The sequence below is a fragment of the Glossina fuscipes genome, unplaced genomic scaffold, assembly GCF_014805625.2.
Source record: "Glossina fuscipes isolate IAEA_lab_2018 unplaced genomic scaffold, Yale_Gfus_2 1, whole genome shotgun sequence".
NCBI lineage: Eukaryota > Metazoa > Arthropoda > Insecta > Diptera > Glossinidae > Glossina > Glossina fuscipes.
This window is the reverse complement of record NW_023998415.1, coordinates 31165455-31192854: the sequence shown is the minus strand read 5'-3', so window position 1 is coordinate 31192854 and position 27400 is coordinate 31165455. Positions and strand designations below refer to the sequence as shown.

The window sequence follows — 27400 nt, the reverse complement described above, 5'->3', positions numbered from 1 at the left end:
AAAAAAAAAAAAAAAAAAACCATAAATAAAAATTGTGAGAGATGCCTCTGCTCGGTTAATTTCAAGATATTATCACCAAGGGAAAGGTCCTCACGACATGTTCTTACATTTGAAAAGCATGGCCTAATAAAGCGATGATTAGCCCACACTGAACTAGATTAAGTGGTTTTATTTTATTTTATTTTTTTTTTTTTTTAAACGTATTAGATCGTATGTATAAACGAATACACACGCACACATATACATTGGCATTTCTTAAATACTTATATGTGACATCAGTTCGTAGGCCATCACTGAATGCTTGCTTTTGCATGCAATACTTCCTAAACTGCCGACCAGTCTTGCTTAAGTGCCCCCAGCGATTGATTGGCATAATCATCTAACTGACGAGAATGTCGTCAGCATTCAGACAATAGACTGGTTAACAGCAAAAATGTTTGTAAATTAACATCAAGGGTTACCTAAGAACCATAATTGCTTTTCGAACATTTCATTACATACGATCGCATAAACACATTATTATTATTATTATTATTCTTATTATTATTATATATAAACACATTGTACAATATGGGCATATGTTTGGACATATGTGTGGGCAAATACAAATAAAATCATGTTTGCGACAAACTTTGCCAGCTCATCGTTCCAGCACCATAAGCATGCTGCTAGTTGCATAGTTAAGTACTTAGTTTAAACTAATCCCTGCTTTTCTAAATGAGAAAATAAACGACGCGTGTCTTGAAGAACACCCCCGATCTACCGCAATTTAGGTATGAAGGGCTCTTCAAATTTAATTCAATTTCTCCACCACATAACGGTTATACTTCAACTATATGTGTGTACGTTATATACTCTTAGATGCGGCACGTGTTTTAAGGATTGCATTGACATCTTGGTGTGTTAATACGTTTTATACTGATGTGCGTCTCTCGAATGATTATACAATTCTATTCTGGCAAAACTTAATGTAACTTTTCTTTTTAACATAACAATAAATCCATGAAGCTTAGTATTGTGATTTTTATTTTATTTTATTTTTATTTTTATTTTTTTTGAATTTTTTTTTTTCCTTTGTAATTTACATATCCACCACCAAATGCCGACCGCGAGCCCGTAAAACGCGTCTACTCGCACGTACATGTACTTACGGAGTCAGATTCGATTCAGCCAATTTGCGCCGACTGCGGCGAGAAGCCTTTTCCCAAATCCTGTGCACACAAGCGACACAATAAAACTTTAGGGCGTATCTTGGATACTCATCACCTAGGGTGCGCAGTATAGAGATTATTTTATGAAAACTCAATTTACCTACCACCCCCCTACCCCCCTCTCATAATAAACGATCTAGAATCAGTATATTAATCACGATCGGTAAGAGCGACTTCATTAGGTGAAAAAGTTCCCAAAAATTTAAATATATATATATATATATATATACACAATTGGCTATATGTTCTTCACCCATACCATGGAAATTTCATTCTCTGCATGTGTCACAATTATTCATAAAAATACATTTCTGAGAACGTTTCAGTTCTTTGTTTCGTTTTACACCGCAATCATATATATTGAATATAGTATACTGTCGCCTTCCTCGTTGACGAATATGGAAATGAGATTAGTCGCCTTATCGCTTTATATACATACTTACCGGTTTTCATGAGGATATTCCTTATGACATAACAAAGATAGTTTAAATCATCAGCCAAGCGTTATAAGTATTGACTAAGACCCGATTGAAACTTATTATTTCAGTCATGTTGCATAAACATTTACCTGAATAGTACTTATTACATATTTGCATAAATCACTATATGCTTCCACTGCATACAAGTATTAGAAATGAAATATAAGTCGCTCTCTCTGTTTAAAGAATAAAAGCTTTTGTAATTTATATGGCGTATCATGTATATATGTTATATGTGTGTGCCTATTAAAGTAAAGAGTTATTGTTGTAAACATATTGCATTAAATATTGATGCCTTTTTTTATTTGTTTTTTTTTTTTTTTTTTTTTTTTCTTTTTGAATTTCTGGTTTTCCTTTCTTTGTAAAAATAACCAAAGTTGTTCTGTTCAACACCGTTATCGATGCAAACGATGATAATATAGTGTTACTTAGTTATTTCTTTTCGCAATAAACGAAGTAATATTATTATTACTATCATTATTATTATTATTATTATTATTATTATTATTATTGCTATTATTATTATTATTATTGTTATTATTGCCATTATTATGATTAGACGGCAATGTTTGTGTGATTTGCATAAGAACCAAGCTTGGATTCGGTAAAATTCGCCCTTCATTTTAAAAATGATTTGAAATATATCAACTTACTGCGATAAGATTGGACTATATATAAGTGTGTTCATCAAACAACATACAATTTTTGGTACGGTGTAATCAATAAAGAAATTTTTTTAAATTTGGATTTTGGCTATTGGGTATTTTTTTTTTTATTGGTCAATCTTGTCTGATTACAGTTAACTTTCTTTTGAATTGAATTTTTACATAGCCATATTGAATAGTGGTATCATGTTCTGGATTAATGTTTGCAGCAGATTATAATATTTATATATGATTGGAGCTACGTTTATAATTAAAAAAAACTTTGCTATGTAGTGACATCGTTTGATTTATTAGAAATGAAATATCGGCAGATCACATGCAATATATGATAAATGATGGAATAAACAAGCTTGTGAGCTTTGATTGTAGAAATGAGCCAATTTACCGTAATTGTAGGGTAATATTGATAGTGGTCTGAAAACTTACTTGTTTGACATCGTGAATTGTAGGCCACATCTTGAAGATAACTTCAAAGAAAAAAACCTTAGTCATGACAAGACATATTGTCATAAAAATTTATATATATTCTAAGAGATAGGGCCTGAATGGTACAAAAGACCAAAATAATCATTCATACATATTCGTTGGGCTGATGTTTTTAAAATTGAAAAGTTTTAAATAAAAAATATATATAGTTTATTAAAAGGCTAAAATACCCACTAATTTCGGGAAACCCTCTATATAATAATTTTTTTATATGTATGTCAGATGAGACAAAAAATTTGTTTAAATTAATAACAAGATATAAACAAACAATATTTTTGTTTCTTTTTCTTTTCTTCTCTTTTTTCTCATTTAATGGACCTTGAGCTTGAGGAATTGTTATATGTCGATAGAATTCATATAATAATTTGTTTTCTCGTTTAGTTGATATCATTCATTTGTTATATCCGCCAAACAAAGGATCGCGATATATTCATTTAGTCAAAGTGTTTGCAATATTATGGGAGTAAGCTTCAGAGAAGTTAAAAAGTATATGCACATATTTATTTATTAATCTTAATTAGCATCAAATTCCGAATTGGTTTAATCTTACCTGCCTGTCTGTCTGTTTGTCTGTCTGTCTGCTTGTCTGTCTGTAGTAAACGTAGTCATGGACGCTAAAATGAAGATGTCGGCTTTAAATTGGGCAAAAACAGTGGAGACTATTTCACCCAGGTTGGTAGTGAAAATAGGCTAAATCGGTTAGAGGACATGTCCACAGTAAAAAAACAAGTTGTGTTTTCATCAAAAGTAAAATAAAAAAAAAAAAAAAAATAAAAAAAAAAAAAAGAGTATTTTACTCATTACTTGTGAACTATAACGATAAATATTTGTACATTGTATATGAAGAAAAAAGTGTTGGGTATCGAAGATTCGGCCATAGCCGTATATAATTTTCTTAGTTGTTTTTAATCTCACACCGTTTAAGGTATAATTTTTTTATAATTCAAACTCGTACTCGTACTCGTACTTGTGCATATTTTACACTCAGTCTTTTTAATTTAAAAAATGGCGCAAAACAAAAGCTTAAGAACAATAAAAGCAGCAACGGCGACAATAATAATTAATAACGAATGAATTGTTATCCAGTTGAGCAAATACAAACAACTTGAGATCCTAATATTCATCACAGTGGAGCGCGTAATGTGTTTAGAGCTCCAAAATGATTTTAAAATTTTTTTAATTAATTACTAATCTTTAGATTAAAAGATTGAACAACGCTAAAATATGAAATTTGCACTCGCGCATCTTACGAAGCGAATTGTAATTATAATTAACTTGGCACATTTTCAAGCGAAAGCATAAGATTTTCAAAATAGTTTTACATTTGCCGGATATCGAAGATAGAGATGGCCTTCAATTAAGGACTTTCCTTACCACACTTTTTGTTTAACGCATTGTAGCTTCGCTATAGCAATCTGGCCACGGACGGATATTCTTATCCATTTGGTATTTGTTTCAAATACACTAATGCTTATCCTCAACGGAAGCCTCGTCCTCGAAAATTACCGATTATTATCAAAGCTTCCACGTAAAAGCGCAACATTCTGTTCGCTTCTATGCCTTATGGGCAGAGAGAAAATGTCGGTGCCGAATCGTTCCTTTCACATGTTAATGTTAAAATTTGTTGTTTGCCGATACGATGGACACGATTTGTCATAAACGAAATTGGAGACTTGGAGTGTCGAGGCCTTTCCCCGATTAAATGCCAGCAACATTGCCGGCCATGTGCTAAATGGCAAAAAGAAACTAAAAAAAAAAAAAAAAACATCATGGCATGAATATGGCCGCGGCCTCCTATGCAGAGGCCTAGTACTCCTAAACGGACAAAGACTTTGCGAGTTTTAATCTCTACTTTTCGACAGGCGACGCATACTTTTTATAGGGCTAGTTTATTTTGCCAGAGCTTTCGCCGCATTTCGAATTCATTTTTTATATTCGTTAGCAGTGATTATGTTTTTATTGATCCTTGGCAGGAGATTTTCCATAATTAAAAGAAGTAAATAGATAGAATATAGAATTTAGCTTAGAAGTATTTTGATCCGCCTGAGTGGCCGAGTAGGTAAGAGTCTCGACTAGCAACTCAATGGTCGTAGGTTCAAATCTCAAGTGCAGTAGAGTTTTTAATAAAAAGCCGAAAGCCTTAGATGCCTAGTGCTTTTAAGACTTTAGTCTTAGAATTTATTTCCCTGGCGAAATTTATAATAATAATAATAATAGAAGTACTTGCGCTACAGTTGATAGCACATAGGTTTTTAAGTTATTCTGAACAATTCTGCCTATTGCCTAAATATCCCAACGGGCACACTGATCATACCTAGCTGAAAGCTAGCTGCAATTTAAGTTAAAGGAGTGGCATCCTAGAAATTGTCTCAAGACTTTTAATAGGAGAGAAATTTATTCACACACAGTAAGTTACAAATATTCAGATAAAAACAAACCACCTCCGGCGGTGGGAGAAGAAGAAAAGGAGTGTGTTTTACAAGTCGCACAGAGAACAGAAGTTGAAATAATAGCACAAGCAAATTAATTAAAAGCGAAACACAAAAGCCAACTTGAAAGGTTTGTTTCTCTTACGAAATATGAAGCATTGTACACGCAAACAACAAGCACAATAGTAATTGTGAAATTCTTCTTGATTGTACGTTCATATGCACTTAATGTTACATATACAATGCATACGTATAAATTTATATGTATGCATGTATGTATATATATATATATATATATGTGTGTGTATGTATATATGTATATACTTATCGAATGAATAGCTTTAAAATTTTACAAACTGAGGGCGGTTTTTAATAACAACGCATGTTTCAAAGACGAACTCAGTTGACACAAATTAAATGTGTGTTGCGTTGAGAGTGATTGTCGACAAACAATTAGATTTTTTGTGGTCGATAGACTACTCAAGATAAATATGATTTAATTTCCTAATCAAGAAATTAAAATCATTGAAATAAAAACGTAATAATAATAGCAACAACACCAGCAACCACGCAAACACACTAGGTGTGCTGATGTACTTATATTGATCCACCGTCAGGAAGCATATTGTTTGACATATCAACCCACAAAGATTATTTCAAAAATATTAAAACATTTTTGAAAGCCTCACCAACAGTAACAATCGAATTTTTGGTGTTTGTTATTTTCGTTTTTTTTATTTTTGTTATTTCCGTCTGCATTAAAAAAGACCGTCTCGTTGTTGTCCTTCTCAGCCACTCACTCGCTTTATTATGAATATGCAACATTTTGTAGTTTTTTTCGTTATTTATTATTTTTTTTTTTTTTTCATTCTTTTGCTTTTTTTGCTTGTTTAGATGTATTGCGGTTAAGATACGATAACAAAATGTGTGTAATATTTATAAATAAGAACGAGTACGAGCGCGAATGCGAGTGTTCATGGAAAGTAAAATATAAGTTTTAGGGGTTGTTGGTAAAGCGAGAGGGATAGATAGATAGATAGATAGATAGATAGATAGATAGATAGGTAGATGGAGAGAGATAGAGACAGAGCGAGAGAGAGAGAGAGAGAGAGAGAGAAAGAAAGAAAGAGAGAGACAGAGAGAGAGAGAGAGAGAGAGAGAGAGGGAAAATAAAATATATTACATTTTTTTTTTAATTTTTTTTTTTTTTTTTTTTATCTTTCTTTTACATAATTCTATTACTCGTACACATATGCTTAGGTTGGGATGATGCCGACTCTAAAAGTTTATTTATTTAAGTTTTTCATTTTTTTTTTTTTTCTTCTCCTCTTGAAATAAATTAGCGTTGAAAAAATTTTTAAATACTAATGGCTTCAATACAAACATTTAACTAGTATTTTTTTTTTTTATTTATTTATTTTTTATTTTTTTTAATGTCTGCATATTAATATATTATGTATTAGTTATTTAATTCTCTTTCCTTTACTTTGCTTTTTTTTATTTTGTATAAGTTTTATGTCAATTGACATGAGCATAATATTTGCTGTCAGTTGCAGCTTTTGTGATTTCTAAGCTATTGTCAAAACTGTATTTGTTGTCGATGAACAGAAAGGGAGTCAATGAAGAAAAGGAGCAAAAAGGTTAAAAACTTTCTTTTGTGTTGTTTACATTTTAGAAAAATAAATATAAAAATAAAAATAAAAAAGGTTTCAAGAGTCGACTTCCATTGAAATCGAAATAAGTACTACCACCGATGGCTTAAGACATACATTTTAATAATAGATTGGAAAAAAAAAAATATATATATATATAGAAAAGAAAGAATAAAAAAAAAAAAATAAAAATACAAAAATCTAGGAAAACTAAATTTGAATTGGAACGAACCTTGGATGCCGTTAACATACATACACACACACACACACACACACACACACACAAACACACATCTACATACGTATTCATTCCAACTGCTACAGATAATGTTTCTAACCGCTGTAACGTAGTCGTCTTAAAAGCAATGAAATGTGGATTTATGTAAATATCAGCTTGTGAACTAAGGCCGGCGCATTTCAGTTTTCGCGTTACGTCTTCGTCTTTTCATTAGAGTGATTTGGTTTTCTAACATTTAGCTATCATTTAAAGGAGCATTAGCATTAGCAGCACTCGTAAGTTATATAAATCCCTATCAAAATTTGAAGCTAAAGGATCTATGCTATGGATCCACAATATGACAAGAGCCCGAAAGCGAGAGAGAAAATTCAACTTACAGATAATCCAATACGCAGGATTATGAGGAATTCGCTGTCATCTACCGTACTGTTGACAGAAAAATTGAGTTATTTAATAAAAATATTGGGCGAAGACCCAGTCTCTAGGAACATGACTATTCTACCACGTGTGATTTAAGTCTGACAGATTTATTTTGTGGATATATTGTAATAATAGAAAGCGCGAAAAATTTATATGAAAAAGGCTGTGAAAAGCGCATTCATTCCTGACGCCGTCTCCATGTCTTGTATTCGCATTTTTTTTCTTGGAAAAGAAAAACTGCGAACAATAGTTAAAAGTGATTTATATAAAATGCACTCCATAGCCAGTTGCACATATTTTTCATCTTTCGGCCAATTTTTACACATCACGTCTATAAAATTTTTCCCCTTATGCGAAAAACCATTTGTCGAACTATCCGTTGTTTGAGAAAATTTCGATTTAGGACAAATTTTTTTCGTCACATCAGCAATTTGTGCTTGATCTTGATGCACATCGCGTACTGTATTATCATATTTTTCTGGTATTTCACCACGCCTCATCATCATGAATACCATATTTACATACTTGAACTTGTTTTAATTGTATTGGCACTACTAAGTTCTATTACTACTACTACTACTACTACTACTAAGTTAGCAAAACTAAGCTCTTTTTCGGTGTTCCAACAGACGAAAAGTGGACAGATGGACATAAATGGTGTGATCGATGCCATTTTTTATACTTATCGATACGTGCTAAAATGTTTCCCTCACACCTTTCTATGGGTTACAATCGTTCGACAGATAGCGATGAGCATCAATGGAAAAACGTCTATTAGCATATATGTATGTGCTAAAGAAATTTACTAAAAGCCAAGCACAATTGCTAAGAATCGAAGATCAAATATTTATCCCGAAAGTTTAGAATAGTTTTTTATTTAAAACTCGGCGTAAAGTCTTCATATTGGGCGTTTCTGGTACTCTATCCTCTATCAATATTCTTACTTGATTCTTAAATCAAGGGGTTTATATAATTGTGGTTTAGAGCTAGTGATGCTAATGCAATTATTTAAAAAATGATTAGCAAACTATTGTAAATGCGTCACTCCGATTCAGGTAATTCATTCAGAACAAAACACATAACACGTCAGGCAATAAGTTTGCAACACTAACTTATAGACGTCATCACTGTTGACAATTCGAAATGATTTTTACCTTGCAAGTTTTATAGATGTTTTATGACCGTTCCTTTGTGACTCTCAAGACAATGGAAAAATTTTGGAATGAATTTCATGGGCTGATAAAGGATAGCCTTTTAATAGGAAAGAGGTATCGTTCAAGCAGAGCAATGGCTTGGCAAGTATTATTTTGACCCTTTTCCATAAAAACGTAGAGAATACAATTAGTTTTGGTGATTTTAAACGCGGCCGCCCTGCATTCAGCCGTTATCTCAGGAAACATAAGAAAAATGCACAAAATCGCCTTGAAAGACGGAAATGTGAAGCAGCATCAGATAGATGATCGAGATCTGAGTAGATAATAGTGAAAGGGTGGAAAAGAATTTTCTTGCTAAGACAGTGCAGAAAGAGGGAAAGTACCTATACGAAAGGCCCTATAAAGATCATTCTGATTAAGACCTGACTACACTGTATGTATTCCAGAATGACAGACTTAGTCTACGACTATGGCTGTCATCGTCTTAAAGTTTGTCCTGTAAAGTGATAGCAGCGCTTCATACCGTTTCTCAAATGATTACCTTTCTGGCAATTTCTCCTCCTGGTCTCCTTCATTAATTGATTGGTTAACGTAAATGCAATGCAGCGAGAGAATGCAAAGTCCGTGTCAGGAAAAGGTATGACTGATTGGTCAATCTTATCAACTTTGCAGTTGCCGCGAATGGAAACGTGTGAACCTCTCGGGCTGTTAACAGAGAATTGTACTTTTTTCACTTAAGAATGCAAATTTTATCTTTTCATCTTAGGGTGATTGTGATAGAGAATTTTCGATGCTTTATATGATGTGGTGTACTACCACTCTTCGGGACTGCAAGCATTAACATTTCCCTCAATTTTCATGAAAGCATATCTAATGACCAGAGATTGTCATCTTTCATTAATTTTATATTGGCGAAAATGTCGTACTTTGTGTTTGAATTACCTTTTTCGTTATATTAACTAACATTATTCAAACTCTTCGTGTACAAAATTTTACCAAAAAAAAAAAAAGGAAAAAAGGAAAAAAGAAAAAAGAACTCAAACAGTTTAACGAGAATCTTTTAAACACAATTAGCAGCAGCCACAGTAAAGGTAAATAATTGCCAACGCTACTTGAATTATGTGTTGTTGTGTAAGCAGTCATCCGTAGTTAAATAACTCTGCCAGTTACGTGTGTATTTGTTCTGTAAACTTTACTCTTTTTACGACTGACCGTTAGTTAAATGATAGAGTACGGATACAGCAAATACTTCACATATGCAATAGATTCAAGTCAATGTATCAAGTTTTTCATATCGTTCGTAAATCGTTGAAACGTGTAGAAAAAATTAAAAACAAAAAATTGAATTTAATAATATTTCGCATAATTTCGTATAACAATAATATTGTTGTTGTTGTTGTTGTTGTTGTTGTTGTTATACTATCTCGATAAATATCAGACCGGATATGCTTCATACTACTTAAGCGAATCCATATTTGCCTATTAGTGCTGAGTGGAACCTAGTAGCAGAGCAGAGTTCGATCGATGAAAAAATGCAAGAATTTTATCCGATAATTTCATACTATAAAGTTGTTCTCTGATTTCGTTTTATGTTACTTTGTCTATGAGCAGTTAGTTCAAATATATATTTTTGATTTTCAATTTATAATTGACATATTGTGCAAGTCGAATGACCGGTATATATAGAAAGCTACTCTACTTCTTATATTAATCGTAAAGCGTAGAAACACCCACATCGGTGCACTTATAAACTCAATACATTGACATGTCTGTTGTGTGTGTTTAAAGTTTTCCTTTTCACTGGCAATACGTGAAACTCGTTTATTAAGTAGATCCCTGCATCAATATCATTGTCAGCAAAAGAAATTTGAAAACTCTTTCTTCCATTCAACTAATCTTCACTATGTTACATTTGCTGTATGGCCATTTTATGTTATGTACATTACATCTCAGATTGATTGCTATACTTATATATAGAACGATGTACTTATATTGTGACGGCATATTGTTATTACGCCTCTAATACGTTTCTTTCGCTTATTGTCTGACTCACACTGCTTTCATCTTTACTTTAAATAGCTACGCTAGACGTTACATTCCTTTTACAATTATTACGAAATAAAACATTCAAAGTTACATCAGTTCATGGTAAAAATATTGTTTGATTACGATATCTTCTTATCGAGTATACAAGTTATAAGTTCTTCGTATTCGGAGAAGCACAAATTACGTGGTAGACCGTAGAGCTAATCGCTCCAAATCGTTATCTTCGATTCGTTCTTTCGAACTTAAAATCACATCATTACGTAGTTAATTGTCTGCTAATAAGCAAATATTTATCTTTAGGTCAGAGGTATTCAAATATTGAAAAAGAATACAATTTTCTCACTTGCTTTGAGATTATGCTACGGAGCAAATAATTTATTCTTTCACGGAGACGTTACACCATTGCCAATTGCCCCTTATGGGTAAGCACCGATGTAGATTTTTTTAGAAATAATAGGTGCGGTGCTTTGACGCATCTAAAGTATAGAGAGAAAGTATCTTTGCTTAAAAACGAATTTTCTTACTTGAAATTCCGAGCTACTATATAAAATGTATTCCTATTGGGGAAATTGCAGCTTAATGTGTCGTCAATTGATTCCTAACCTTTCTAATGTTTTTAGAAAAACAAGTTTTTAACGTAAACGTAGGTCAACGCAACCTCTTCGAGTCTAAGCGCAATTCGAAGGGTGTCACTGCAGTTTGAGATGAATGTGTTGATGGTAGTCGAATATTCAACTGTAAAATATATATATTTTCTCTGTCATTTCTCCACCACATACATTGCAGGCCGCAAAGACCCCCACATGATTGCTAGTATTTTTGTCTTTTGTTTTCAATTGATTGTTGATAATATTATTTAATATTTTTCAAAAAATTCTGAATCGTAAACTTAACTTTTATGTGCGCATGTGCGCAGTATCTTCGCCAAAAAATATGTCTTACGCTACGGTAATTATAGAAGTAGAACCTTCGCTTGCCATTTCAAATTAAATCTACCATTACGCCTGCTCTTCCCATGTCCAACGTTAACTACAATATTGAAGCGTACTCGGGCTGGCCGTCTTATAATTTGGATAAAGTTAAGCTAATTGTCAATCGCATTACATGTTTGTGAGACTCAAAGATCAAATTTTCCGTCTCTGTGACTGCTTCATATTTGGGTTATTAATAAATATCTCTAGAAAACCTTTTAGTCGTAAGCGTCCGATCTACTAATCGAATGGCTACCGTTTTGTAAGTTGAGCAAATTTAGCACTTTTGGCTGAACGTTCATTGATGATGGTTCACGCAACCCACGATACTGAAACGAAGCTTGATCTTAAATGTTTTAAGAGAAAATTGACTTAATTCCTGAGCATCTGAATTCATTCGATATACTTGAGGTTGAGGATTACGACGTTTAGTATAATGGTTTAGCGCATCAAGATGCTCTTATGAGCATCTATATGCGGACGTTCATAATATAAAGTGATATGTTAAAGTTCTGATAGCCTCCTACAATTAATTATGTTCCCAAGTTCAGAAAAATTTGATAATTTCCTAGATAGTCATCATTTTCCTTTCAACATAGAGAGGAGATTTAATGAGCTTACAATATTGCTGTAAAACCTCTTAATTAACGAACAATGATAAAATATTCTTTTAATTTTAATAACGTAACATTAAGCGGTTTGGTGCGTTTTTATGCTTAAATGGCTTAATAAGATCTTCTTGAAATATGCAAACGGAAATAATTAAAAATACTTAAAATAAGAAAATTTTAAAATTTGCAACTTTGTAATTAAATTGTTATGAATCGAATTAATTGTCGCTTGTCGAGATGTAAACAGCCGTAGGTGGCAGCTTCACAGGACGCTTGTAATGTCAAAGTTTTGCACTTGAAAAATTGTTTTTGTTTGCAACTCGTGTTAATGCTCTAAACAAAAAACTCATTATTTCATTCATCATTTCATTAATATACTACAGCGAGGAAATGCTGAAAGCGTCTGAATAGAACACCGTGCGCAGCACAATTGTGCGAAACACAATAAACCCTATCATAATGTATCGCACAAATATTCATTTTAAGTCATTTAAATCCGTAACGAATATTTTGATTTATCAGAATTAAGAACTGTACGAATTAAACGACGAGTAATACGACGAGCTGCTCCTCTCAACTGAAAATACATATGAAAATTAATATGTTAAGTATTACTTAACCAGTCATTCCATTACAATATTATTTACTTTTGACATCAGCGACAGACACGTCGTAACAATCTTAGACGGCATCTTTCTCATAGCGATGAGATATGAAAGTTGTGCCCTATCAGCGCCGCATCCCACATCCCACCCAAAATCTTTCAACTCAATAATTACGATTTATTTATAAAAATTAGAAATGAATATTTTATGTTCTTCATAATTAAGGCTTTCTTTCTTCTTTAACAGAAGACGGAGCATATTAATATGGCTTACATTTGTTTTGCGAATCGATCTGAAAATCGTAGAGTTTGAGTGTACGATAAACTGTATTCGTATTGTTGCTATTGATGGATTGCTATGGTTTGTCGATTGACGGATCGAATTATTTGTGCAGCATCGATAGACATTCTCATGTGATTTTTGATTGCTTGTAATTATACTACTACTTCCATAAACGGCACGCTTGAACATGGCATGAATTGGCTGAAAGACTTTTTTGCGTTGATCAAGTATTTAAAATTGTTGTAAAATGCAGAATATGAAAGCACGTTTTTTTTTTTTTTAAAAACATTTCTTAATTAACAATAACAGTAAAAATTAATAATTGATTATTAATAATTAAGCAAAAATATTACTCTTACTTCATCAAACTGAACGAAATGCATCCCGACCTTGGCTTATATCAGTCAAATTTGTATTTGCAAGCTATTGACACATGCTATGAGACATGCCTCTCACATTTTTGGTAATTGCTTTGCAAGGGCCTCGGAATTAATGAAAAAGGAAAAGTGTTACGGTATCAACTCACGTGATCTTCGTGCTTAATGTACATTAGTTGAAGGCGACACAACAACAACACCATTTGAATAATCTTATAATAACTGTACGCTATCATTGGCAAAATTATATCGGGCGTATAGAAACGACTTCGTTTCGAAGAGTTTGAAAATTTCGACTGATAATGAGACCCTTTTTGCGATATCCCCTATTTCATAACTATTCGAAAATGTCTTTCTGAATGGCGTAGGAAAGCAAAAACTATTTAAAATAATTTTTAGAGATCTTTCAAAGCGATTAACTCAACGGCACGAATACTCATTTTTCGTTATGCATTTTGCGATTGCATTTTGCGTTAAGAAAGGCGTATGCATACAAGTTGGTTTCACGTCTACGTTAAAAATGATTCGTCAAATTTCAGGCGAACAATTTATTGTGAACCTAATAAAAAGGAAATTAAGTGCTTAGGTGTGCAAGTTGAGATGATTTTTTTTTGTGAATTTGCATTGATTGATGCAGCTGCGATACGTAAGCACTAATTATGATCGCAGGGATCATAATTGCATAGCGGTTTGTGACAAAAAAAAAAAAGAAGAAGAAAAAACAGAGGGTGTCTAATATTTGTCTTGCCGCTCGATGTGAAGGCGTGCTTGCGCGTTATTATTATTGCAAAATATTTTTGTTTGAACAAACATTGTCTCAATTTAGAATGCTTTCTGTCGTGTACCGAGCTTATTAAAATTGAAACGTAAAGTTGACTATAAAAAAAAAAAAAAAAAACATATAAAAGCGAATTTCTTTTTTAAGCAACAAAAAAAAATAAATAAATAAAAATAAAAGTAAATAAATAAATAAACACTTACCCGGCAACAACAAGGGCGAAAAGCCTCCATTAAAACGGGAAAATGTGAAGTGTACTTAATAAATTTGAATTTTGTTTTGTTTTCGGCATAATTGTTAAAATTGTTACTGTCATTAATTATAGTCTGGATGCCTTTTTATTTTACCTACAAATAAATGTAAAAAGTGTGATTAATTTAAGTTAGGAGGAGAGCGTATTGTTCGTTCATCATAGTACACGAAGCCGAGTACAATATATATAAAAATGTATAATAATGAAAAAAATGGATTCTGACAAAATAACAATGGAGTAACTTTATCCGACGCGGAGCTCAATGTCGATAGTGGTGGGCACACACATTTATACTAAAAAAAAAAAAAAGGGCAAAAAATCAAAAACATGAATAAATTCAAAGTAAAAAAATGATAAACAAATGCGAGTCGTATTGCATATGTAGTGGAGAAAATGTGAATAAACGTACCTATGCAGAGTTTTGGGGTCAATCAGCAATTTCTTTAGCTCGTAAACCCATTGGGAAGTAACATCCTTTGGGGATATTAAATCTGTTAAATAAAACTTCCACATACAATACAAAAAAAAAAATACAAAAAAATACAAAAAAAAAAAAAGAGGAGAAGAAGAAGAAGAAGCAGATATATGTATATATACGAACTCTTACAATAGCGCACGAACAATGGATTCAAAACAAACAATTTTTTTTTTCTCTTTTTGTTGCTGTTGTGTTCAATACTTATCTATATATACCTCAACGAAACAATTGATTAGTTTCCAATTGAAAATTGTACTTTCATTCAGCTCAATAATAGGTTTGGCTTGATTTGTTTTGGTCTGGATGGATTTTCCTTTTTTATTATAATTTTCTGCTTGATAATTTCGAACGAGAGGCAGGGTGGGTGAACGATGTTCATTGTTTTTTTCTTTTTTTCTCTCTTTTGTTTATTATAGCACTTCTTAGGGTTGTACTCAAACTTGGGCAATGTAACTGACAGGTGCGTCTACCAGCGCAAAAGCAGGCTTCAAATTCTTTTGTTTAGATATTATTTCTTCTCTTCTCTTCTCTTTTTTTTTTGCTATGAAAGCCATTTAAATTATTTTTAGTACATGTTTCTGGCTATCTGCAAGGTAACGATTCCACATCCATTCATACGGCATTGAATGAATATCATCCACAATATTTATATCAAATCGATTCAATAAACGAATGGAACATAAGATGGCAAGGCATCGATGTTATGCGAAAATTTATAATAGGTTAGAAACGATGGTGTGCGGTTTGCAAGTTTCTAACGCTACCCAAATATCTAGTGCTTCTACTTGGTTACAACAAGTAGATCAATAATTTCGTCAGTCGCAAAAACTGAAAACTGAAAACGTATGCAATTGCGTAGGTTTGCACAAAGTAATTTCCTTATACGTTATTAAATGTTCTCAGTAAACTGTCAATCTTCCCATAATGCATGCTTTGTGTACAGCATAACATGATAAGCATTACACAGAAGTATTAAGGATACAATGCCTTTGTCTTGTGTTGACTTAAAAATAGCAGTCTTGGTGCTTATAAATTATTCAAAATCTCTTGCAAATATTGACATTTAAATAAAAGGCTTGATATTTTTTATATGTTATCAACTTTAAGCAACACTCATATGTATGAAAATGTCTCTGCTTTGCATGCACGTTCCTTTTTGTACCCAAATTTATAAAATTGTTAAATTCGATAGGTAGGTAGGAATTGTATACGCACTTGTAAGGTAAGTTGCAAACACCAATAGCAAACGGTAGAGAATAGTAGAGATGCACAGACGAATAGACGAACAAAATTAAATCGATTCTAAACGTTATGCTAATCACAAGTGAATTTACTTTATAAGTTTGCGATGCATATTTCCGGGCCATAAAATTGGAACGTAATTCCACTCCTGTCTCCACTATCCCCACTGATTGGCGAATTTATAATAAATTCGAAAAAGCTGTTCGCTTTTATTTATTTATTTTAATTTCTCTTTGTACATATATATATTTTATTAAAAATATATCATTTTTATTTACCAAATCACATAAAAAAATTAAAAGAAATAAATGAAAAAATAATTAATCAAATATATATGACATCATCGCATAAATAATGTCTTATAACAGCGCTGGGTATATTCAAATATGTTGTCGTATATATATATATAGATCCGCACACCTGAGTATAAAAATCGGTAAAGAAACATAACATCGTCCATGAGAGGAGAGATGAGAACCTCATAAAGGACATTCGAAAAGCGGATATAGTGAAAATTTTTGAGATTTTATCAATTGTAAGCTTACGTAAGCACAGATATTTTTTCATTGATTTATTTAAACCTAATCTGACAAGAGTAGAAAGTAAAAACTTAAAATCGCTTCGAATAATTTAGACAAAGTCCGTAAAGATCGTAATCGTTATTTCAACAGAGAAACATCGATACGTTGCAACAAGATATTACCGCTTCATGCAGATCAGGAATTTTGCGGTACATACCGCATGTCTTCTACATACATAACAAACAGAATATAGGTAGATAAGTTGCTGAGCGCCTTAAAGCAAACCATCAATGCACATTGCGAACGATAATGAAAGCAAATCGCTTAGCTTCTTTTAGATTATTTTCACAAAAAAGTGTAATGCAAATTTCAAATTGAGTTGTAGCTCATAGATATTAGCAAATACATACCAGCATATAGTATCCCTTCGTGCTGTTTTACTACTCCCTTTATTAGCCATCGCGGGCCAATTTATAAGAAGGTTGTGGTACAGTACGTATACAAAAATGAAAAAAAAAAAAAAAAAAATCGCCCAAGTCCATGCATAGAGGATCGAAATTTCAATTTCAAGCCGATTATAATTTTATCACTGAGAGAATGTGTAATGAGGAATCATGCACATCGCCTAGCCTTCGCTAAAATTAACTGTCCGTGCTTTCGTACACAAAGTGTAAAGTGTAACTAAACGCAGCTTATTGTTTAATATTATAATAAATAGTGAAACAAAATGAATTACTTCGGTAATTTAATGCGTAATGTGTATGAGATACGTATAAAAATAAGACAAAATGAATGGAACAATTTAGTCTTAATTCTAGACACGGTTCAAATATTCAGTTTTTTATATACTGTTATGTATTTTCAAAAATATCTCGTTCATGCGTTTCCTCAATGTAGGTCCTCAATATCTATATATATATATATATGTGGAGAGTATGTAAGTTGGCGGATTGCATCATCAATTGCATCAATTTTCAATAAACATTTCCGAAGCATCTTATAGTGAGAGAAAATATTTATCATTGTCATGTTGATGAGAACCGTACGTTCATCAACCGTGCCATACTGTTGCACATTTTGGAATGTTTGCACTTAAGTATTATTACCAAAGTATAAGTAACAAGTTGTATAGTCAGTCAGTCGTCAGTCGTCAGTTGTCTACTTTTGAGAGATATGAAAAAAGAAACAATAAAATAACGTATTGTTCTACGTGAATACAGTCTTTCTGTTGGAGGGTGTATCCCACCGTTTTCCCCTTTAAGGGGAATATATTCTATTCTTACAGTTTTATACACTTATTGAGAAAAGTACCCGTAAGCTTGCCCTAAAAAGGAATTCCAGGAATAAGGAATGTCGCAACGTTGATGGAGAAGTCGATTACATGATGGCCTTTTGTTGAAGTGTCGCATTCAGTTGCACACACTAGAGAGAGAGAGAGAGAGAAAGAGAAGGTATCCACTGATTTCGAATCAAATAATTACTTTATTTTCCTTTCCTGTGTCTTTTCATTGCGGAATATATGAACATTTTTTTTGTGTGTTGTCTATCTTCACCCAAGTTTCAATATAAACGCACGTTCGAGCTCATATTGCCGGTATAGATGTGTGTTGTACACTTCATTTTCCTTTTCTTTTTCTTTTTCATTGTCATTACAGTTAAATGCTTAATATTTTTGTTATAATCGTTTTGTTGACCATGACAGTTCCTTTGTTGAAATTAATCTATTAGATGAATTATTTATTTGCTAATAATATAATAATAACTGAGCCAGGCATCGACATATAAATGCGAAAATGATAGCGTGCAAATTTACCGACGGAACCCTTCCTTCTCAATTAAAATAATTCTAAACTAAATTAAAGCCAGTCTCTATATATGTTCTACATATTAGCAGCGAAGACATTACACATTCATGCGCAGGCATAGCAGAGATCTCGTTAAGCAATTATATTTGATACATTTGATTAACGTAATATTGAGACCGATGTAGCTATTTGTCCGTCAGTGTTAAAGCTCCGATCAACGAAACGAATGAGTATTGCTGGTCAGCACTACCCTGCTCTCCACCGATCCTTTATTAGAGCAGAAATTGTACAATGGATTGATTTCGACGATATAGTATGCAGTATGTGCTGCAAGTCCGCTTCGTTTATAGAACTTTGATTAAACCTAATTATTATGAAGAAATTAATGAAGGAAGTAATGAGTTCCGAAGATCGGAACTCTGTTACTTCAGTTATTGCTCATAAAATTTTGCTTTCTTACGAAATAACAAGCTTTCCTTGTTTCTTATCAATACAACAGGAGCCGAATGGAAACTTTTGACAGAAGAGGAAAAAAGGCCTTTCATTGATGAAGCAAAACGGCTTCGGTAAGTTAAGAAGAAGAAGTATCCTTCGCGAAGGTCCTCTCTAAGTGAATCCTTAAATCGTTACAGTGCAATGCATATGAAAGAACATCCAGATTATAAGTATCGTCCGCGAAGAAAACCCAAGGCTCTTCGACGAGATGGATACCCCTATCCAATGCCATACCCTTCCGTACCGGTCGAGGCATTACGTGCCGGTAAGTAATCAATTGCCATATTTTTTCGCATTCTTATACAGTGTATTATAAATTGTAATCATCTATTCTCTCATATCCATAAGATAATCTAAAACTGAAATATCGTTCACATTAGAACTTTCCATTGACGAATTGCGGTTTTCTCCTAAATACGAATAATTTTAGAAATTTGCTTCAATTTTGTGCTTCAGAGGGCGAATTCTGACTACGACAAATACCTTTGAATACCTGTAATAATAACTGTATCCAACCTTTTAGAAATAGTCGCCTGTTTCTTGTTTTTCACCGAAGGCTCATAGTAGCAAATTGATATTTTCTTGCTGTAGGTTGCTCTCCTTTCGAAAATGGAATATTTTTGCCTTCCAACGCTGTGCTTGGGTGCAACGGAATAAACTATCTGTCTTACTATTTCTCCTACCTAGTTGTCCTACCTAATATATCAAATTTATTCTTGTCTGAGCGTAAATTAAAATGTTTAGGGAATTCTCTGCCAGGAAGATTTCAATCTATTCGGCCGCAAAAACTGAAAGTTTCACCTTGACGTATACATCAATAGCTGATAGTCAAAAGCGAAGCTTGAACATGGACGCGTCAGGTAAAAATGAAAACTACAAACCATGTCAGATATGGAGCTAAAATCTGAAACAAATGTTTACCGAGATCAGTGGCAAACTTCATTAGCGAAACGAAAAAGAGATATATTGATACAGAACTTGGCGCAAATATTTCCTAATAGTGCGTTTACATTGAGACTGATTTCATTGAGTTTGGAAATTTTGCGTAAATTCACCTGAAATAAAAGAAAAGACCAAGTAATGAAATTGAGTTGAAATATCTACTACGGGAATGTTACAACTTTTCTCATATATCCCACACTTCTCCTGCAACAATTTTCTTGAACAATTTTGAGTATTTGACAGCCGCGAGCCTTTCTTCGTTGCGACTACTGACAGAGGTTACGAATGCGAATTCATCATATATTCTTCTTCTTATTATTTTTTCGATATACTCAACTTGTTATTGCGTCCCTACTAATTCTGAATTCTCTTCTTTTTTTTTCACGAACAGAAAAAGAGCGTTCACGTTTTCACTTTCAGAAGAATTTAGTAGTGTTTAATGCAGCGTTGTCGTAAGTGTTTGCTTATTTGTTAGCTAAAAAACAAGAAAGTAAATCGTCTTCGCAAAGAATGGTTAAGAAAGGCAAGATAAATACAAGCATAAAAACGCCCCGAATCGAAAGCATATCATCTAAGTGAAATTGTGAAAGCAAACAGGGCTATAGGTGGCTTGTTCCTTAAATGGTCAATATTTTTTTTTTTTTTCATTCTTTATTATCATTAAAAAACCATATGCTTATAGTCAAAATTAGTCACTTAATAATTTGATTGCAATGTAAGTAAGCGCATGTGATTTCAAGTGAAATGATTTGACGAAATCAATGAAATCATCCCCAATATGAGCGCACTATAAAAGGATTCAAAAGCTCAATGTGAAAAAGTTCCGTTCGAATAGCTGACACGTGGTGGATAGCATTATAATAAATTCGCTCTGTTTGTGTTTTTTTTTTTTTTTTTTTTTTTTTTTCTTTTTTAAATGGGTTCCTAAGCTAACAAACAATAGAGCAAAGGGAAGAAGCGGCTTTCTATCTTCGAGTTTGTGTTAATAAATTTAGGCATAAATTCCAACAGCCATTGTTCGGAAACGGCTTTGTCGGCTTTAAATATTTGAATGCTTATGACATTTCGTCGATCAAAAATTCGAAACCAGTTTTCTTACATTTCATTATAAATTAGTTTGAATATGTGCTGTGCCATTCCAAACTATAGATGGACCAGGTAAATTTCGAGTCACGCGATAAATGCATCAGAACTTCCCGGCTTCTACGGAATTGTCCTGATGAATGATGGCGTCTATCCCTATTTCATGTTAAGAGAAGTGGATGAAAGGACGTTAAAGCACCTTATGAGACACTGTGCTTTTTCCATCCCATCAAGCCCAAATTGCATTACTTGGCATCAATCTGCATCAATTGGCTGTGTAGCTTCATTTATCGCTCATGCCGAGCGTTCGTATCGTATGCTAACACCAATCGATCTCCTCAAAAATGACTGATTTTGTTCTGTTTCAGCACCGATTTACCTAATAAAAATTCGGTCCATTGATTTCTTTACTTTTAATTTATGTCCAAATCGGAGGCTTATCGCTTTGCTTGGCTTGACATTCGATTTTTCTCTAAAGAAATGCACTATAAGCATTTCCTATGCGTAGCATTAGATGCACGTTTAAAATCCAAAATTGTATTCATATTTTAAGAGTCGTAACTTGTAGGAAATCCATTTATCATTAAAACGTACGTTGGCTATACACTGACTTGATACATTTTAATTTCTTATTTTTGAAGAGGCTATCCGAAAATGTCCATCTAGTGATGGACGCCATGAAGTTCCGTTACGGAGATTTGCTCTCTGATAGGGATTTTGCTCTGCAATCTGCAATTTGCTCGGCTGAAATCAATTCAATCAAGACTTAAGCATGCATATGATAAGAGCGGAAATTGAACAAAGTCTCAACCTTGATGTAAAGCAGGCTATTCGGTCAGTTGCTTTGATTCGATATATACGCAATTTTCAATTCGCTCGAAAATTTTAGTTTGGAAACAATAGTTCGCTATGAACTGGCTACGAAAGCCTGTATCCTGTGATAGACATAAGGTGCTTTCAATACATAGAAAAGACAATATATTCTATTTGATAGTAATTTCGCTTTTAAAGTTAGTTCACTATGCGAGAGTGGGAACAAAATTGAGCTAAAACATGTGTAAAAAGTTATTTAATATCAATTTTTCAACATATTAACGCAATAAAATTGAACTGAGATTTTCATTTCAGGTATAACGCCGAGTTATTTTGCATCGGGACCGGCAGCTGCGGCAGCTTATCATTTAGGTAGTCATCTGACTCAAACAAATCCACCATCTTCGCAAGTAAGTATCAATTCTCGCATAATGCGTAACTAATCAGTGCATGACTTTACAATTTATAATATATAGTAAAAGCATAATCAAAATCGAAATAGATGAACTGACCAAAGTCACTGGACTAACTGAAATATGAAAAATAGTTCTCTTTCACTGATTGTAATACACTGAGTGATATTCCACTTGAAAGCTTTTAATGACAGCACCTTTACTCCGTTTTGCTTTATAATAAGTGTGGGTGTGTTTTCATTGTCCAGTTTCTTTTTTAATTTTTTTTTTTTTTAGGTACGCAAAATAAGTAAGTAACTTGGAACATCTTTTTATGAATGAAATAAAAATACAAATATAATCAACTAAATGCTATAATATACGTTGGTTTTCTGCGGTGAGATTAACACAAATGTTGTTTGTATTGCAAGGAAAGAAAGAAAAAATATAAAAAAAAACAAAAAAAAAATACAAAAAAAAAAAGAAAGAAGAAAAGCTGCCTGCCTTACATCAATCTATTAAAGTTAATTTTATGACGAGTCATGCTTACGAGTGTACATACGATTGCTGCTAACAAGAGCATTTAGGCATTCATTAATACAGTAACACCTTGTAATTTTTCAATTGTAATCATTGTTAATGCGCCAAGTAAGCAAGGCAGATCTGTTCACATGACTCGATTGTATACAATATAATATGTGATATATATATATATATATAATATATTTATTTACATATATATATATATATATATATATATAGGTATATATATGTGCATGAATGTGCGCTCGAGAATGCAAGAACAACATTTCGCCATCCATCGGTGTGACAAGTAATTAAATTGTATAACTAACTACTACGCTTTGGAAGTTTTCTCAACGGCTTATGACGTTGGCTAAAGGCAACTTCAGTGCAGGCAAGCAAGCGAGAGCGAGTAAAATTTATACTTTAATTGAAGCATTAAACAGCTGCATTTCCAAGATCCCATTGTGTTAGCCCAACAGTGAGTAAAGTCAACCGAACCATATGATAGGCAAATAAGTGAACTTATTCGCAGAAACCTCATTAATGACGTAAAGGACTCTGCATATAACTAAGTAGTAATTAAAGGAATCTTAACAAATACGGAAAATATGTATATATATATATAAATACATTTACATACATATATATATATATATAGAAACGACATATGTTTGCTATACATATACACTTATATATATATATATTAATGTATGCCTGTATGCCTGTTTGTCAGTATACTTCACTTATTTTTTGGTCTCTATCATGAATCAAACATCACATAATCTGCGAAAGAGATGTCACACCACAGACATACGTGAACCTAATATAGTGCATAATGGATTATGATGGTTGTAAAAAGAGTGAATTCCCAAGTTGTTAAACTTTAACAAAATCACTATGATAACAACTATGTGTGTTGGCAACAGCCATTGGCAAGAGGTGTGTTGCCAACCACGCCAATTTCAATTGCCGTACCACCCCCTTTTCACTTTCCTAAGCTTGCGAGCAGCAGCAGCAGCAGCAGCAGTTGTAGTATTAGTAGTAGTAGTGGTAGTAGTAGTAGTAGTAGTAGTAGTAGTAGCAGTATTGCCTCATTAACCCGCTCCACTGATTTCTTGAACTTTGCCACCCCACACATTACCACCACAGATACCACATATATGCATGCACATATTTATTGTATTCCACAATTGGTGTGACAGCCTTGTTAACGCGTTGCAATGTATTCATTAACGACTTATTAAAAGCCATGACTGTTGTTTAGCTTTGTTTGCTGAGTGGAATTTCGAACAATGTGGAAGAGTTTGATGGATGTTGATGAGATTGTACTGTGTGGTTATTTGTTTGTTTGTTTGTTTGTTCGTTCGTTTGTTTGTTCTTGTGTACATTTGTGCCTGTAAGCGTATAAATTAGTGCGTGTATGCGATGGGTGCTCGTTGAAAGCTACAATTTTAACACTTGGGCGTATTTTGTTTTCTTTTTTGTGATGTTTATAAACACGCGCTTAGGCCAGCTTTTTCACCTTGATTTTTTTTTTTTTTTTTCTTCTTCTTCTTCTTCGTTATTATTGATAAGCGTAAAAAATGAATTTGGAAAGCACTCTTAAAGCCGTCGAGAATGATTGGACAATGCCCCCAAAGGAACGCAGATTTGTAATAAATATTGAAAGACAAGAAAATGCGTACCAAAAAAATTTTTATAATTCATTAAGCGTTAAACTCCATTACATATAAAAAAAAAAAAAAGTGTGCGTACATATTGTACGCTTAATGTGCATGTCATCAATACGATCATAGGCTGAAAACTTTAATACATCGATCAATAAATTCCGGGACACATAGATATCGTTCACACTAACAAATCTATATCATTTTTACAAAATACCTTAACACTTGAACGATTAAAACCCCGCGCAACCCTTCCCCCCCCGCGCCAACGATTAGTTATAGTGAAATATTGTAACGTTACTACTGATTTGAAAAGTGATAACGACGACAGATATCGCTCGAATGTGAACATTGTTTTTTTGTGAATTAAATGATGTGACGCGAACGCCAAGAATGCTGAACATAGTCGAGGTGCGAAAGAAGCAAAAAGATAACATGAATTTCTTAAAATTAATCTCGGCGGCGAAAAGCGAAAAGCGAACTTTGCCGGATATCATATATATCCTAAGGATATCAAATGGCAGTGCGTTCACTGGTTAGCGTGAGAAAGTTGTTTCCCAAGTGGGTACCGTGTTTAGCGTTCAAATGCATTTCCATTTATCCATCCATAAATTGAAATTCGAATTGGTATTTTTCGCTCTAAATATGCCATAAATCTGGCCTACAGCGATTGTTGACGCTTTGTCCATCTGAAAGCGGTTCTCCATTGAGAAAAATTTGATGAATATATGGCAGAAACTGAACCGTGTTTCGAGTGTTGAGTGACGGATGAAACGTTGAAATTTCTAAAAAAAATACCGGTACCGAAAGTTATTGATCTACGCATTATATATATATATATATATATATAAGAAAAGTAACTTTCCTCTTGAAATTTTGAAAGTTTGTTAATTTTCGCAAGTCTGAACCAACTAAAGTTTGTGTAAACCAAAGTGCACAAGTAAAGGAAATTTAACAAAGTTTCCAAATTCACTTCTCAAAGCGGAAAACGCTTTGAAAGAAAAAAAAAGAAAGATGTTTGCTAGTTTATGCCCATATGTAGGAAGGAAGAGTAGACGCTGTTATACAATATTTACTATATTTATATGTAAATGCAGGCGCCCATAATGTGTGTGTATGCGTATGTTTATGTTTACGTCAAAAATCACGTTAAATATAAATACAAATAATTTATGCTTACCGTAAATTTAATTTCTTCGCGTATATAGGCTCACATCACCCATTGCATACATATGCACGCACGCAATCACTTATACACATTTATTTTCAATTAATTGATGTTAACAACCAGATGGATGGATGAATATATAGTAAACTGTATATGTACTGTAGATTGAGATGATATTTGTATGTGTATGTGCGCCATGCATTTGTTATGGCAATTCCCAAATTGTTGCGAATTTTATGAGGTGATGTTTGGCATAAACAATGAAATGGTTTTTGTGTGAAAGCGAGGACTGTGCTGATGATGACGACGACGACGACGACGACGACGATGGTGATGTGTTAACAATGTAATTATAACCTAAATACCCCTTGTACAATAAAAGTAGAAACGACTGCACAGCATTTCCGCCGTCGGTATCGCTTCGGGCAATAAAGAGAGAGAGAGAGAGAGAGAGAGAGAGAGAGAGAGAGAGAGAAAGAAAGAGAATGAGATGCCCCGTTAGCGCGTAAGCAAGAAACCACCCTTGAATTATATATATATATATATGTATATATATATATATATATGTTTATTCACTCGTCCGTTCGTTTGTTTGTTCGTTCATTCTATTGTAAGATAACGACGATTTAACTTAAAACTGATTTCAAATCAAACAATTTGTTTGCGTTTTCAAAAAAATTGAAAACAATTCTGTAAATGCGATTACATTGCATTAAAATTTTTTTTTATTTGCCTTTATTGCCGTTGTTTGTGTTTGTTTTAGAAAACCTGCTCCGAATGGATTTGTTTGCTTTTCCACTTGAATTGTTAATTGTGGCTAAAGGATTCAACTCAATTTTACTGCTGTTGATGTTGATATTGATGTTGATATTGATGTTGATGTTAATGCTGATGTTATCTTTAGAGAGGGTGCCCGTTCTTCGTTTCATTGAAATGAAAATTTTTCAAACGGTATTAAATAAAGTGTCATTATGCGCAATTAGACACCGTCATCTAACAATCTAACAAACTGTGCGAACGGTGTGTCGGTCTGGGGCACCCTAAAATTGTAAAACGATACAATACAATTATTGTTATTTGAAAATGTTGTTTTGTGCAAATATGAGCGCAATATAATAATCCAGACAAACATTTTGTTATTGTCTCGTTACAGAGTTCAATTTCAGGACAAATGGATGTACCGAAATTCGCCTTAGATCGCAACTCCTATTTAAGCACAGCTGCCACCGCTGGATCATTGTATGAGTCGTCTAAAGCCGCTCAGGCAAGTGCTGCGTACAGTGCCTACTTGGATCCTAGCGTTCTTACAAAGGCATATTTCGATTCGAAAATGTATCAAGATCGGGCTGCAAATTACGCTTTCGATATATCCAAAATATATGGAGCACAACAGCATAACTCATCAACGCCCGCGCCCTCCGTTCATCAGCAACATCAACAGCATCAGCATTTTCTTAACGGCTTAAGCATTTCAAGTCCACAGCATAGCAATCAGACGACATCAAATAACACGAATAATGTAGATGAACGCGAAACTACACCTCATTTAGAGTCTGGCGGAAGTAGTAATGGCGGCCCTGTTGGCAGGGCCGTCTCCGATTCGAAAGCACTC

At 33.3% G+C, this 27400-nt stretch overlaps 1 protein-coding gene across 6 annotated transcripts in view; it reads left to right on the top strand.

The window, feature by feature from the left end:
- Positions 1 to 27400, top strand: part of LOC119631574 (transcription factor Sox-1) — a 41140-nt gene that overhangs the window by 13487 nt on the left and 253 nt on the right. For all 6 annotated transcript variants that reach the window (XM_038023916.1, XM_038023919.1, XM_038023921.1 and 3 more), the window contains 4 exons: positions 19203 to 19269; positions 19336 to 19463; positions 22352 to 22446; positions 26942 to 27400. The exon at positions 26942 to 27400 is cut by the window's right edge. In XM_038023916.1, coding sequence (XP_037879844.1) covers positions 19203 to 19269; positions 19336 to 19463; positions 22352 to 22446; positions 26942 to 27400 — 749 coding nt within the window. The remainder of the gene's footprint in view (positions 1 to 19202; positions 19270 to 19335; positions 19464 to 22351; positions 22447 to 26941) is intronic.